At 41.5% G+C, this 14,629-nt stretch overlaps 1 protein-coding gene across 7 annotated transcripts in view; it reads right to left on the reverse strand.

The window, feature by feature from the left end:
* Positions 1 to 14,629, reverse strand: part of piezo2 (piezo type mechanosensitive ion channel component 2) — a 310,405-nt gene that overhangs the window by 13,842 nt on the left and 281,934 nt on the right. For all 7 annotated transcript variants that reach the window (XM_062980525.1, XM_062980529.1, XM_062980526.1 and 4 more), the window contains 6 exons: positions 9,682 to 9,931; positions 7,426 to 7,558; positions 6,927 to 7,074; positions 6,403 to 6,617; positions 4,230 to 4,388; positions 2,714 to 2,861 (listed from right to left, as the gene is read on the reverse strand). In XM_062980525.1, coding sequence (XP_062836595.1) covers positions 2,714 to 2,861; positions 4,230 to 4,388; positions 6,403 to 6,617; positions 6,927 to 7,074; positions 7,426 to 7,558; positions 9,682 to 9,931 — 1,053 coding nt within the window. The remainder of the gene's footprint in view (positions 1 to 2,713; positions 2,862 to 4,229; positions 4,389 to 6,402; positions 6,618 to 6,926; positions 7,075 to 7,425; positions 7,559 to 9,681; positions 9,932 to 14,629) is intronic.

A 14,629-nucleotide genomic window follows, 5' to 3' on the forward strand; every position in this document is an offset into this window, starting at 1 on the left:
GGTAATGTTATGTAGTAATTACTGTATTTACGAATTTAGCACCAAAACATCACAATGTATTAAAAACATTGACTACAAAAACACTGACTACTAAAAGGCAGACTGTGTTGGATAATACAGAACATTGGATAAGCGAGACTCTACTGTACATCTACTAGATCTACACTGATTATAACATTCACCTCAGTGTGGAAGATCTGAGCAATTTTATCTGCAAATTGCTACAAAGATTATACATAGTGATATGGATTTTCTCTTCCTGGACCTGTTTGTAAAAGGCTCCTGGCCACTTGAAACTGCTCCACAAATGCAATGGTGGCAGAAAAAATTGTATTTGTCACCTGATACTGAGTAGGACCTCAGAAGCACTCTAACCCAAGCTTGCCCAACCTGCTGCCTGTGGGTTGCATATGGCCCAGGAGAGCTATGACAAAATCATAAACTTAAAACATTGTGAGATTTTTGTGGGGTAATTTTGTGGGGTAACTCAACTATGTGGTTTTCGAACACTAATTTTGGAGGCAACAACAGAATGGAATAATCGGAATATGTCACAAATATCAGAATATTACCTGTAATTCACATAATAATTTCAAACAGTTCAGACAGAAGAAAAGAATAACTTTTAAAATTAAATAATAAAATAAAGAGAAAAAGGATTCTGTTGTAATATTGTGTAAAATGAATTGTGAAAAAGAATTCAAGTGAGTATTCTATACTAGGAATGGCAGTGCTGCACATCACATGTTACTGCTATTTGAATGCATGTGGTATCTGAGCCATTGTGCAGCTTAGGACAATTCTACTTCCAATGTGGCCCAGGAAAGCCAAAAGATTGGACAACCCTGCTCTCGCCTGGGTTCAATTGGAATGCCTCCAAATTTACCAATGTCGGTTTAAGTTGCCCCCCCCCCTTTTGTTTCATCACCACCAGCTTCCTGGAGCGGCCATATTTATTTATTTACGGTATTTATATTCTGCCCTTCTCACCCCGAAGGGGACTCAGGGTGGATCACATTATGTAATAATAATAATAATAATAATAATAATAATAATAATAATAATAATTTTATTTTGGTACCCCGCCACCATCTCCTCAGAGGGACTGGGGAGAGTTTACATATAGGGCAAACATTCAATGCCCATAAACACATAGAACCGAGACAGAGACAACAGACAGACAGACGCAGAGGCAATTTAACCTTCTCCTGAGGGGATGTTCGATTCTGGCCACAGGGGGGAGCAGCTGCTTCATCATCCACTCTGATGGCACTTCCTCACTTCCTCATTCCAATGTTGTAAATTAGTTAAACTTGCCTCCCCACTTTTTATAAGTGGTACCTTATTTCCTATTTGATAGATGCAACTATCTTTCGGGTTGCTAGGTCAGCAACGAGCAGGGGCTATATTTTATTTTTAATTGACGGGTCCTCACCCCGCCACGGGCTGGCCTCAAACTCATGACCTCATGGTCAGAGTGATTTATTGCAGCAGCTGTTTACCAGCCTGCGCCACAGCCCAGCCCCCAGATCATATACACTGATCTGGCCATTTCCTTGGCCTCTGCTTGCCCAGGTGCCAGAAGTATTTTGAAAATGGCATGATTGTGCCGCCTTCTGTGAGGCTATGCAACAACAGAGAAAAATGGAGGTCCCGATCTATGTATGTATTTAAATTGTATTAAAATACTTTGTTCCTACACTTTGTCTTGAGATGTTAGGATGGCATACAGGTAAAATGAACTAAACAGTTAAAGTATTTACATTTAAAATACCATAGCAGTAATAGAAACAGACTAAATGCATATCAAGAAGTATATGCTTTGCCCTGCTTCTCCTCCCAAGCTGCAAACGGGTCCCAGGTAAGTGTGGCAACTCACGCATATCTCTTGAAACCTCCAAGTTATTGAACATTTTGTTTCTTAGTATAAACATCAAGATCCATTTGAAAATATATTGTATGTAAGAAGCAATTTATACACTTTCAATATTGGGTTTATTTACTGTAAAGGGAAATTGCTGTGACTCCAAAAAGAGAAGAAAAGAAAAAAAGGAAAGAAATTGGACAAAAAAGATATTAAAACTTTTGCCTTCACTGCTATCAATTCATGGAGACTTATGACTGTGGTCCAAAAATAATAAATATATTAGGGTTATATAAATGAAATCCCACTGAAGTCAGTGGCAGCATTTCAGATGTTTTTGATCTGATGTGCAGCCCTAGTTGGAATGTCGCTTTGGTCCATTTAGAAACAGCTTCCTAGAGTTCACATTGATTTATGTTGAACAGTCCTGCTTTTCATTAAGACTTCCTGTTTCAGGTAAGTAAATAAGGATTTTTTGGATCATTAAATCTGAACATTAAGGTTCTGTTGATGTTTAGATATATTTTTAACTTAAGGTCCTAAATTCTTAGTGGCAATATGAAGTTATTTCAGTTCTTCCCTTAAGAAGTCTTTGATTAAACATTTCACGAAGACCCTTCATTTTACTTTTTGTTTTTCATAAGTTTTTGTACATAATTGAGCTTTTAATTTTGCAGACACAATCAACTTAGAGAAAACTAGCTAAATAAAATAGTGCACAAAACACCATCAAGCTGGAAACTCAAATATTTCCATGTTTCTTTAATTTCTGCATATATATTTTGAATTTCTTAAAGATTCTGTCACATTCATTTGCTATAAAGGCATCAAAGGAGGGGGGAAGCTTACCTTTTCAGACTCTCGCCAACATTTCAGGATGAAAATATGAGCATAAATGTCTTCAACACAGATCCAGCTGGAAAGACTCAAAGTAGTATCTGTCCAAACCCAATCCATTACCGCCCTCAATTCAGTCAAAAAAGGTACCAATCGGAATCTAAACAGAGTGATAGCATTATTTTAGCTTGTAGGATCTGCTAGAAGGTTTCAAGGATATATTTGAAGGTTTATTGCAATGGTTGTTGTATGTTTTCCGGGCTGTATGGCCATGTTCCAGAAGTATTCTCTCCTGACGTTTCACCCACATCTATGGCAGGCATCCTCACAACCTCTGAGGGTGCCTGCCATAGATGTGGGCGAAACGTCAGGAGAGAATACTTCTGGAACATGGCCATACAGCCCGGAAAACATACAACAAACCTGTGATCCTGGCCATGAAAGCCTTTGACAACAAGTTTATTGAAATTTCCTTAATTCACGTAAGGATGGTTGACACCTTGCTTGACAACATTGCCTGTGAAAGGGAGTTGAGGGTCTTAGTAAACTACAAGTTAAACATGAGTCAACAGTGTGATGCAACAGCTAGAAAAGGCAGTGCAATTATAAGGAATATAGTGTCCAGGTTGACAGAAGTAACAGTTTCTATTCTACTTTGGTCAGACCTCATCAGGACATTCTGTCTAGTTTTGGTCACCCCAATTCGGGAAGGATGTTGTCAAACTGAAATATGTCCAGAGCAGGGTGACCACCAGTTTCAAAAGTCTGGAAATCTTGCCCTATGAGGGAGCCAGGTATTTTTAGCCTTATGAGGTTACATGATAGCCATAATTAAATATTTGGAAGGATGTTATATTGAAGATGAAAGAAATTTGTTTTCTGCTGATTGAGAGCAATGGATTCAAACTACAGGAAAACAGATTCCACCTAAAGATGGGTTCCATTGTGGAATATGTTGCCTCGGAAGGTGGTGGAGTCTCCATCTTTGGAGGGTTTTAAACAGACTGGGTGACTATCTGTCAGGAGTGCTTTGATTTTGTATTCCTGCATGGACTGGATGGCCACTGAGGTCTTCCAGCTCCCAACACTCCATTAATCATTTTCAAATTATGAGAATGCAAGATTGGGCAACGGGAGGACATCAGTCGAAGCATGTGCTAGGTTAATAGTGGGTGCATATGGTGGTTAATCTTTCTGAGTATAAAAACCTACAACTTTATGCTAAGGTGCATATTTGACAGACCTGAAGGGGTTTGACATGACCACATCTAATGTCATAGCCCACATCACAAACATGGCACCTACAAATGAATCAAAATGTGTGGCCTTTCCTGTGGGTTTTTTCAAAGTCAAGAAAGCACTTTTATGGAGAATCAACAAGAAACAACATTAATTGATGATATGCAGATCAGTTTATATCACCAAACTTAATGAGCCCAGAGGAAAAAGAAACAAAAATGCACACACACACACACAGAGTATATGTGTTTGTGTATGAGAGAGAAAAAGAGACTGGGAATGTACTCACCCTTGAAATAAGAAGAGATTTACATAATTATAACTTTTGGTGAGGAAATTGCCAAGTACACGGGTTGGGTAGCCACAACGTATTTGATATGCTGATAATCCAAAATAAACACATTTCACAAAATACCAGAGCTGGGCAACTGTGTTTTTGCTAAATTTCCTGAAATGCAAAACAGAAGAGGATCAAATAAATACATGAACATTCACAACACTTTCTCGACTCAAAAGCCTGTGGAATTCAGGCTGGGGCTTCTTACTCTCGCTCCTTAACAACAACTTCTCACGCTGCACTGCAAACTGCTTAAGAAGTTTCTCCAAATTCAAGGACAAATGATTGTGTAGCTATCTGGATGACTTTCAAATGAGTTGGTGATACAGGAAATAATGCTTTGGGTTGCTGCGAGTTATCTGGATGAGTTTCAAATGATTCGCTGATACAGAAAATGATACTTTGAGTTGCTGTGAGTTTTCCGGCCTGAATAGCCATGTTCCAGAAGAATTCTTTCCTGATGTTTTGTCCATATCTATGAAAGGCATCCTCAGAGGTTGTGAGACCTCATCTGAGAATGCTTTTGGAACATGGCCATACACCCCAGAAAACTCACAACAACCCAGTGATTCTGGCCATGAAAGCCTTTGACAACACAGTAATACTTTGGTTCTCAATTTTTCAAACTACTGATAAAAACAATAAACCAAAAAGCACAGGCAATTAGAAAGGCACTATGTAAGAAGTAGTATTCAATTGTTGGGGAAGGAAGTACAGCACGACCCTCCAAAATATTCGTGGGGGATATTATCCTAAACTTCAGGAAACTACAGATAATAATGGACCCTATGGAAATGAAGGAATTCCATCCTCCAAATACCATAGAGTCATGTTTGGGGATCTAGAAAATGGCAAGAAAGGACATATTTTGTTGGACACCAATAAATAAAACAACAACTACTGGTCCAGTGGACATGAGGCTTGTACATCAGCAAGAATATTCTTGAACTTTAAGTCGCTTTTTCAAACAGAGACTTTTGTCCCTTAAGGGAATATTCTTTCTCCATTCTTCTGAAACGTGATTCTGACTTGCATCTGAATCATTAGTATTCTAATCATTAGAAGGCACTATGCAGCTATTCTAGCCTTTACTCCTTAAAAGAATTTTCCACATTAACGGGGGAAATCAGTGAAAAAGACAGAACGATAACTTGATAATACGTTTATTTGGGTCCACTCATGGATAGTGAGTGCTGCCTGTAAATTCTGCATCTGTATAAATTAGCTAGGGACTGTGTGGTTTTCATATTCTGACTTTACAAACAGGTTTTCATAAAACATGAATTTTGCATATGTCTCACTGAGAAAGGAAGAAAGAACGATTTAGCAGGTAAATAACTGAAGTTGTGAGAAAAACAGGGAAGACATCTGTCAAAGATGGCGAAAGCTGGGAAAGAAAAAGCAAAGTCACAAGAAGCATCAAGGCAAAGGAGGGAGGGAGGATGGATCCTAGCCAAATGATCCTTGCATTCTATCTGGTAGAATGATTTAGTCCGTTTATGGATGTAACTCACACCAAGTGGAGCAAGTTTACTTGTCTCTTTTTAAGCTCATTTTCACAGAATGACTGCCTGAAACATGAGGCAAATGGGCATGGTTTGTGTGCTTTCATGTTGCCTGTTGACTTATGGCAACCTCATGAATTTTGTATGGTTTGCTTAGGTAATCAATACTCAAAAGGCAGTTTTGCCAGCTCCTTCTTCTGAAATATATAGTCCACAAAACCTGGTATCTGTTAGCAGTCTCTCATCCAAGTATGAACCAGTGCGAAACCTTCTTAGCTTCAAGAAATGGAAGCTGTTACAAATCTTTTCAAATGCTTCTAATTTCTTGTTGAATGTAACCACAGCTAACTTATATCTTGGTATCATGATGCTGGACTTTGGAAACTTTGAAAAACCGACTCTAATCAAATTTTGCTAAGAAAGCCCTGTGCCTTAGTGTCTCCAAATGTCAAAAAACCACATACAACAATAAATATTTGAATGGTCTGTTGACTGTAATAAAGTAATGTATATAATGGAACAAATAATACAAACAGCATATTTCCTGTTTCAGCATGAATTCATGATTGTTTTTAGTCAATGGATGAGCTATGTTACAAGTATTTGCAATGTTACATTACCTTTCTGTCACTATAGGCAAGATAAAGAACATCCAGAAGTGTATACCAAAAACAAGGATGACTTGAAATATGACTTTCCCCATGACCGTCTTTCTCAGATAGAGCGCCCGATCTACTACCATGGTTCCAAACTGAATGAGCACCATAACTAAGAAGGCTTGTGGCACTTGGTCTTCTGATAAGGAAGAAGTAATATCTGCTGCTGCGGAGTGTTTCTGGAAAGAAAAGTAGAACAAAGAAAGCAAATGTTGGAAGGTACAATTTGCTTCTATACATGTGGCGATAACATTGCAACACTGGTGACATTTACCCCCTTTTACTGTACCCACTGTACAACTGTTGCATTTTTTATTGTGCATTTGTACAATTATACCATTTGGCCTATACATATTTTTGACAGCTGGTTAATAAATATTAAATAATAAAATGGGTGTAATTCAGAGCAAAACATGTTAATTATGTGTCTCAGTTAATGTCTTTTTATGACATATTCATTCAAACACAATAAATTCCTTCCAACGTACCCCAAAAGCGCCAAATCCAAACACAATGATAATGAAGTCCACAGTATCAGCAAGGAACATCAAGACATAAACATCAGTCACTGCACTATAATCTGGGTGGATCAGATTGTAGAAAAACTGTTTGATGGGCACATATACTTGAAGTGTCCTGAAATAACAGAAAACAGAAAATTATGAGTGACCTTATTTATTTGTAGATCCAGTTGATATATATTTTATAATTTATCTCCTTTAATATACTTAATTCACTCAATAAAAGTTTGCTTAATCTATAATAAAATACAGAGAGTGTCTATTATAGTTCAAAGACTGTAAAACCTAGATATGTTTGGCACAGATACTACAAAGCTTTCAAGCACGTAGAATTAAGAGTTATTTTTTTAGTGACAAATTCCATTAGAAATAAGTTGTGTCTTCAAAACAAAAAGCAGGAAGCTTTGAGATTTAGTCAGCGGCAAATGCTCCTTTCATCTAAACAGATAAAATCTTTATGGCTTACTTTTTAATTGTAAATGCCTTTGCTAAGATCATTTGTTCTCGTAGCTTTTCCATAAGGAGTTCTTTCCTGGATTTTTGCTTTATGCTCAACACACTACTTCCTTTTTGACTGCTGTTCCTTGTGCTGGTACTTCCTGAGAACATAATTGGGGGGGGGGGGGGGGGAAGGAATGTATACAAAGTATCATGTTAATCTTAAACTTCAAATTTAACTTAGGTTATGGGAAGGGCTAAACAAATTATAGAGTAATGACATAGTTCAAGCGAAAGGAGAAATCTCTTAGCTCCCTTTCTCCTGTGATGAAGAGCCCAAAAAGAGTTGACTTCTCTATATTATACAAATTACAGTTCTCTGAGATGTCTGAGTTTGGGAAACACTGGTTTCTTTATGGTACTATCCGTGAGAATTGCCCAAATAAAAAAAAAGTGGATTCATATTGTGTTGTCACACACCATCTAGATCAGTCTCCCGAATTTCAGATGTCACCGGGAATGTAAGTTTATCTAAGATCAGAAAGGAAAAGTTACCCCTTCAGGGAGGAGTAAAGGAAAGGGGTATAACCACAGAGGTTCCTGCTGCTTTTTCACACATTGTTCTTGTTATGTCCGAACAAGAACTTATATCTTTACAGCTTTCTGCAGTTCATTTCAACATGACTGACTCATTATCTATTGCCAAACAACAATGAAATTTCCTTTAATTAGTTTTAAAATGATATATAATCTTACTTCAGAAAATAAAAAAAATCCATATAACCACAGAAGAATAAGTGAAAAATCTGGAATGTTCCCTAATTCTGGTCCCTATTAGTTTCTAAACTACTGGTTTTTAAAACCTAGGTGAATGTCATGGGAATGTTTTTTTCCCATTTAAGTATTATTTTTGGCCACTGTTGTCAAGCAACAGCACTACTGTATGTCTTGAGTATTGCACATTGGTTTCTGCAGATGTTTTCTGCTTTCAATTATAATTTGAATTTAGTTTATGAATGGCACGCACATCTGTTATGTCAGTCCACTGTGAGCCCTCAATTCCATGATTTGTTCCCTTTTTCTGAATTACACCCATTTTATTATTTAATATTTATTAACCAGCTGTCAAAAATATGTATAGGCCAAATGGTATAATTGTACAAATGCACAATAAAACATGCAACAGTTGTACAGTGGGTACAGTAAAAGGGGGTAAATGTCACCAGTGTTGCAATGTTATCGCCACATGTATAGAAGCAAATTGTACCTTCCAACATTTCAGAGATGAAAATCAGGATACATGTGACCAAGCAACCTCAATCTTGTAAAAGTTATCCATGAGAAAGACCAACAAACTAGGAAAGACTGAAGCAGTTTGCTTTTACAAGACTGCATCTCTCTCCCTTGCTGAGTTAATTGAGTACAAATAGTTTTACAATTTGAACTCAGTCTGCAGCAATTGAACTTGTGAACAAAGAAGATAATGGGAGGATGAGAAAGGAACTGGGATGTTTTTTTAAAAGCTGAAAAAGTGGGATGATAAAGTATTAATTGAAAGCACCTTTGACAAATCAAGATAGTTGGAGGCTATGGAGAATTTATGTCATGTTTTCAAATGCAGGATTCAGAATTTTTATGATCAAAGAAAAGTGGGAAGAAATGCTTTAACTCCACTGTATATGTGTATGTGTGCATGTGCATACATGTGCACAGAACTCAGACCCCTGGTAGGGCTCTCTTCAACTCATGGATGTCTGCAACAAAAACACCAAAATGCTTGTGGAAGGACTTGTGTGGGACAGTATAATAGGTGGGGAAGGGAAAGTTAAACGTAACTGTCCTTTAGGCTTCTACATCTCTGAAAATGTCCTGTGGCACCCTATATTCACTGCAGCTTGATTTTCATACCTAAAATGTAATGAAAAACCGCAGCTTGAAGAGAAGAAATAGTACATTCAATTATTACAAGTTAAATTTTTCAAACTACTCTTTGTCCATTTCTGAACTCCACAGATGACTTAATTAATGTTGTTACTCCTACACTGTACTTTATTAGAAATATACCTCCCTTAACAAAGCTTCTAAAAAGGTCCTTTTACAGTTTTTACCTATGCCTTCCTAGCCCATCTTTTTTTTTTCTTTGTCCTCTCTCTAGCTGAAACACATTAGTTTTGGTAGGATGGTGAAGGGAGAGTTAAAGAAACTGAAATGGCTTCTGCTGTTTCACAGAAACATAATTCAAGTATGGAGAAGCCAAACTCCCATTCACTTTTATAATATGTACCTCTTTTTGAACGATGGGAGGAGTGGCTGGATCTGTGTGAAAGCTGTGACCCACTGCTTGAACTTTTCCTGCGGACTGCAGCCTGTTGCTCTGGAAAATGAACATGTATGGATTCAACAGATGTTGCCAAATTAACGGATGTCAGAGAGTCAGAAGAACCCCTTCGGTCTGATTCAGCCAACTCATCATCAGAGTCATCTTTACTACTGATGTTGTCTCCTCCATCTTCATCATCCCATAATCCATGACACTAAAAAGGGAGACATTTATAGCATTATTGTATTCAAGGCTATATGATTGGTACCTTACAATTGACTATTCTTGAGACTCTCTTTTTCATGGAGAAAATTTATTATTGCGATATTGTGACGGCGCGAGTGGCGCCATCTATATGTCAAACTATAAGTTTCAAGATTTGAATTGCTGTATCATGCCTGATTTTGCCCTTACCCTGTAAATGTAGTTGGATTGGTTATTTATATCTGTCAATCAATGTTGTTTGTACCTGTTACATTGCTCACTCAGCAAAACTGTTTGGCTCCACCTCTTCCTGGAGTAGGACTGTGTTTCCTCCTTTTCATTCCACTCTATTGGATGGACGTGAAAGAGAGGCTTGGCTCTGAAAGCCCTTCAAAAATTACCTCTCAGCACTAATTCTGAGGTTCTTACCCTTGGGACTCACACTTCATGTTCAGGGCCAACCTGAACAACGTTGAGGAGTCTCAAGCGCCTTCACATCAGTCCTTTGGCAACAGAGGAAGACTCTTGTCTTCAGATATGTGTGATGACCCATGGGCCTTGTAGTCCTGCTCAGGACATTGTGATTCCTGATGAAGATGAAAACTTGGGGTTTTTACCTTCCCAGTCTGAACTGGATTCTTCTCAGCCAGATCTTTCCCAGGCAGATCTGGGAACCTTGCACCTGCAAGAAAGTTGTCTCCCAGAAGTATGTCAAACAAGCCCAGAGCCTACTTCTCCCGTGTTCTTGCGCCGGGAGTTTTGTAAACAACAGAGAAGTTTGGAATCAGCTTCGCGCAGGAGTGCGAGGATTGCAGCTAAGAATGTGGCCAATTAAGACTGTTTCTCGTGAGAATCTTTGGGGAGTCTCACATCTGGTCTCAGAGTTTAGCTTTCGGTTCTGATTCCCAGAGAACTGCTTCGGCGGGAAAGTTAGACTCTATTTAGGTGTTTTACCCGCGTAGTAACTTCGCGGAGTCAATTCGTCAGCCTACGGAGCGAGTTGTGTCTGGACAGCGCGCTCCGATTCAAGCCTCGCTCCTGCCCAAGCCTTGCCTTGCTATCCAGCCTTCGCCTTGCTTCCCAGCCTTTGTTTATCTACGGACTTTGCCTTGTTCCCAGGATCAATCCTTGCCTTGTTCCACGGATTTTATCAAGTTATTCCACGGACCTTGTTCTTGTTCTTAGTTACCTTGTTCCACGTTCAAGCCTTGTTTCAAGTATCAAGTTATTTCCTAGCCTCGCTCAAGTTTCATGGACTAAAGGACCTTGTCATCTCCCCTCACTTTGCTTGGCAAAGTGAGTGTTTCGGTTATTGGATTACAACTTTGGACCTTAATATTTCTTATTGGACATTGCTTTTTTGGACTAATTCTGACCTTTCCTGAAAGGTCTAATTCTGGACTATTTTCTACACTTGTTTTTATTAACTTTATATATTCCTTCAATAAAGATATTAGATAGATTCTGGCCTCTGTGTATGGTTATTGGTGCTCTGCTGCCTGGGTCTTGACAGTTTGACTCCGCCGCCCTAAGCACCAATTAACCTCGGCCAGAATGTCTACCGGAGTCGTACCTGGGCCGAGCGGCCAGCCGATTACCTACACCATCGACAAGGATGAGGTGGACCGAATCCGTGATAAGCTCAATGCACAGGATGGAGAAATAAGGGGTTTGAAGGAACGCGGAATTCGTCTTCCGGCCATGGCGTTGCCAACCAAGTTTACTGGAGAAGCTTCTAAGGTTCATGTCTTCCGTCGCCAATGTCAAGCTTATCTAGAGGCCCGTGCTGCCGAGTTTCCCCAAGAAGACATCAAAGTGGCATGGGTTTACAGTCTTCTAGACGGGCCAGCGGCCAGCTGGGCGACGGCACTGTACGACCAAGCCTCTCCACACCTAAGATCAGCGCAACGCTTCTTGGACCACCTCAAGGAGACTTGGGGAATCGAGGACAATTTGGAGGCAGCCGGTCACAAACTCCGTCGCCTTTTCCAAGGAGACAGACCTATGTCTCAGTATATAGCCGAGTTCCGAGTGCTGGCCCACAACACCGGCTGGAACGATGTAGCCCTCAGGGGACAATTCCGGGAGGGTCTCAACATTGAAATGCTGGAAGAAATCTCCAAGGTGGATCCTCCCCAGACCCTCGAGGCACTCATTGATCAATGTTTACGGGCTGAAGTCATGATTGCCAACAGGAAACAGTGGGTTCGAGGCCAGGGCGGTAGAGCCGGGGCAAAACCCCCCGCTCCCGCCAGCGTTCAGCCACGTCCGGTCTGGAGACCCCCACCGCCAACCCCATACCCCAGAGGAGGCGAGGAGGTGCCGATGCAGTTGGGCAATGTGCGTCCCAGACTAGATGCCGCCGAGAAGGCCCGTCGTCAACGCTTAAACCTCTGCTGGTACTGCGGGAACGGGGGCCACTTCGCCAGAGAGTGCCCAGCCAAAGGGAAGCCTGCCGCCCGTCTTGCGGCGGCGTCCTCCACGGAGACGAAGACGTCTGAGCCGACTGGCACACAGCCGGCGGGGGAAGCCAACGACCGGGTGTAGAGAGGCTCGCCAACCCGGTCAAAAAATCCATCCAAGAGCCGCCAACCGGGGTCCTGTTCCTTCTCGTGGTCACATTATGGTCAGCAAAAAGGGGACCCGTCATGATCCACGCCATGATAGACTCTGGAGCTACCAACAATTTCATCGATAGAGAGTATGCCGACTCTCTGGGATTACAATATCATGATTTCAAGAATGCCCGTGTGGTGCAAGCCATAGACGGCCGCCCCCTCAAGACGGGCCCCGTAAGTCAGTGGTCGGAACCCACCAGGATGTGGATAAGGGAACATATGGAAGAGATTTCCTTCTTTGTTACCGAGGTTCCCCATTTCCCTGTGATTTTGGGAATTCCATGGCTGACTCTCCACGACCCTAACATCTCCTGGTCCAACAGAGAACTGCAGTTTGCTTCACCGTACTGCCAAAACCATTGCCTCGTAGCCAAGGTATGCCACGCCACAGACACCGAGCCCATCATCACCTTGCCAAAGAAGTACTCCGAGTATTGGGATGTATTCAATGAGAAAGAAGCCGAAAAATTACCCCCACATAGACCTTATGACTGTGCCATTGACTTGGTGGAGGGGGCCCCGATCCCGCGAGGGCATCTCTACTCCCTGACTGAACCAGAGCAAGAAGCTCTCAGGGAATTCTTAGAGACAAACCTTCGCAAGGGATTCATCAGACCCTCTCAATCCCCAGCCGCCTCCCCAGTGATGTTTGTGAAGAAGAAGTCAGGGGAACTACGCTTGGTGGTGGACTACAGAGCATTGAACAATATCACCAAGCGGAACAGCTATCCCCTGCCCTTAATCTCGGATCTACTGGATCGGCTTCGAGGAGCCAAGGTTTACACCAAGCTGGATCTTCGGGGGGCTTACAACTTAGTTCGCATCAGGGAAGGGGACGAGTGGAAGACCGCCTTCCAGACCAAATTCGGATTATTCGAGTCCCGAGTTATGAATTTCGGTTTATGCGGAGCCCCCGCAACGTTCCAGCATTTTGTCAATGACATTTTTCAGGACTATCTAGACAGGTTCTTGATAATCTACCTGGACGATTTTTTGGTGTTTTCTAGATCACAATCAGAACATGAGAACCACGTCAAAATGGTGTTACAACGATTGCGGGATCATGGACTTTATGCCAAGCTGGAAAAATGCGCCTTTGATCTACAAGAGGTAGATTTCCTTGGTTACCGCATCTCGCCTCTAGGGCTTACCATGGATCCAGCCAAGGTTTCAGCAGTATTGGAATGGCGGGCGCCAACTAACAAGAAAGAGGTGCAGCGTTTCTTGGGGTTCGCGAACTATTACCGCAAGTTCATTCCAGATTTTGCCCGCTGGTCCGACCCCATCACTAGCTGCATCCGTGGAAAGCAGCCTTTCCGCTGGACTGATCAAGCAGAGAAAGGGTTCCAGCAACTAAAGAAACTATTCACCTCCCAGCCAATTCTACAGCACCCAAATCCTGGAACCCCTTTTGTGGTGCAAGCGGACGCCTCTGATGTGGCAATTGGGGCTGTACTCTTACAACCGGTGGGAGATCACCTCCATCCCTGTGCCTTTTATTCTCGTCAACTAACCACACCAGAGAGGAATTACACCATTTGGGAAAAAGAACTACTGGCCATAAAGGCAGCCTTTGAAACTTGGAGACATTGGCTAGAAGGGGCCAAATTTCCCATTGAAGTCCACACAGATCATCGTAATCTAGAACATCTAAGAACTGCCCGCAAACTAAATCAGAGGCAGCAACGTTGGGCTTTATTCTTTGAACGTTTCAACTTCCAGATCCATTATGTGACCCCAGCCCAAACCAAGCAAGCAGACGCCCTGTCACGTAAACCGGAATACGCTGCAGGACGCAAGGAGACCTTTGAATCCCAACTGCTACAACCCGAGAACTTTGCCACGCTCACGGTGGGGAACACCAAATCCATTCCCATTGGTTCAACTTCCCCTACTCCAGGACTCATCTGTGCTCAAGAAATCAGGGCTAGTCAGCAAGCAGATGCCTGGGCGCAGGACCAACTTCGCCAAGGTCTGCACTTTCCCTTTTCGCTTAAAGATGGGCTGCTCTGCTATAGAAATCATGTTTATATCCCACCCGGACCGGGCAGGGAAAAAGCGCTTCGTCTGTGTCATGACTGCAAACCAGC

Source organism: Anolis carolinensis, chromosome 4, assembly GCF_035594765.1.
Source record: "Anolis carolinensis isolate JA03-04 chromosome 4, rAnoCar3.1.pri, whole genome shotgun sequence".
In the NCBI taxonomy this organism is placed as follows: Eukaryota; Metazoa; Chordata; class Lepidosauria; order Squamata; family Dactyloidae; genus Anolis; species Anolis carolinensis.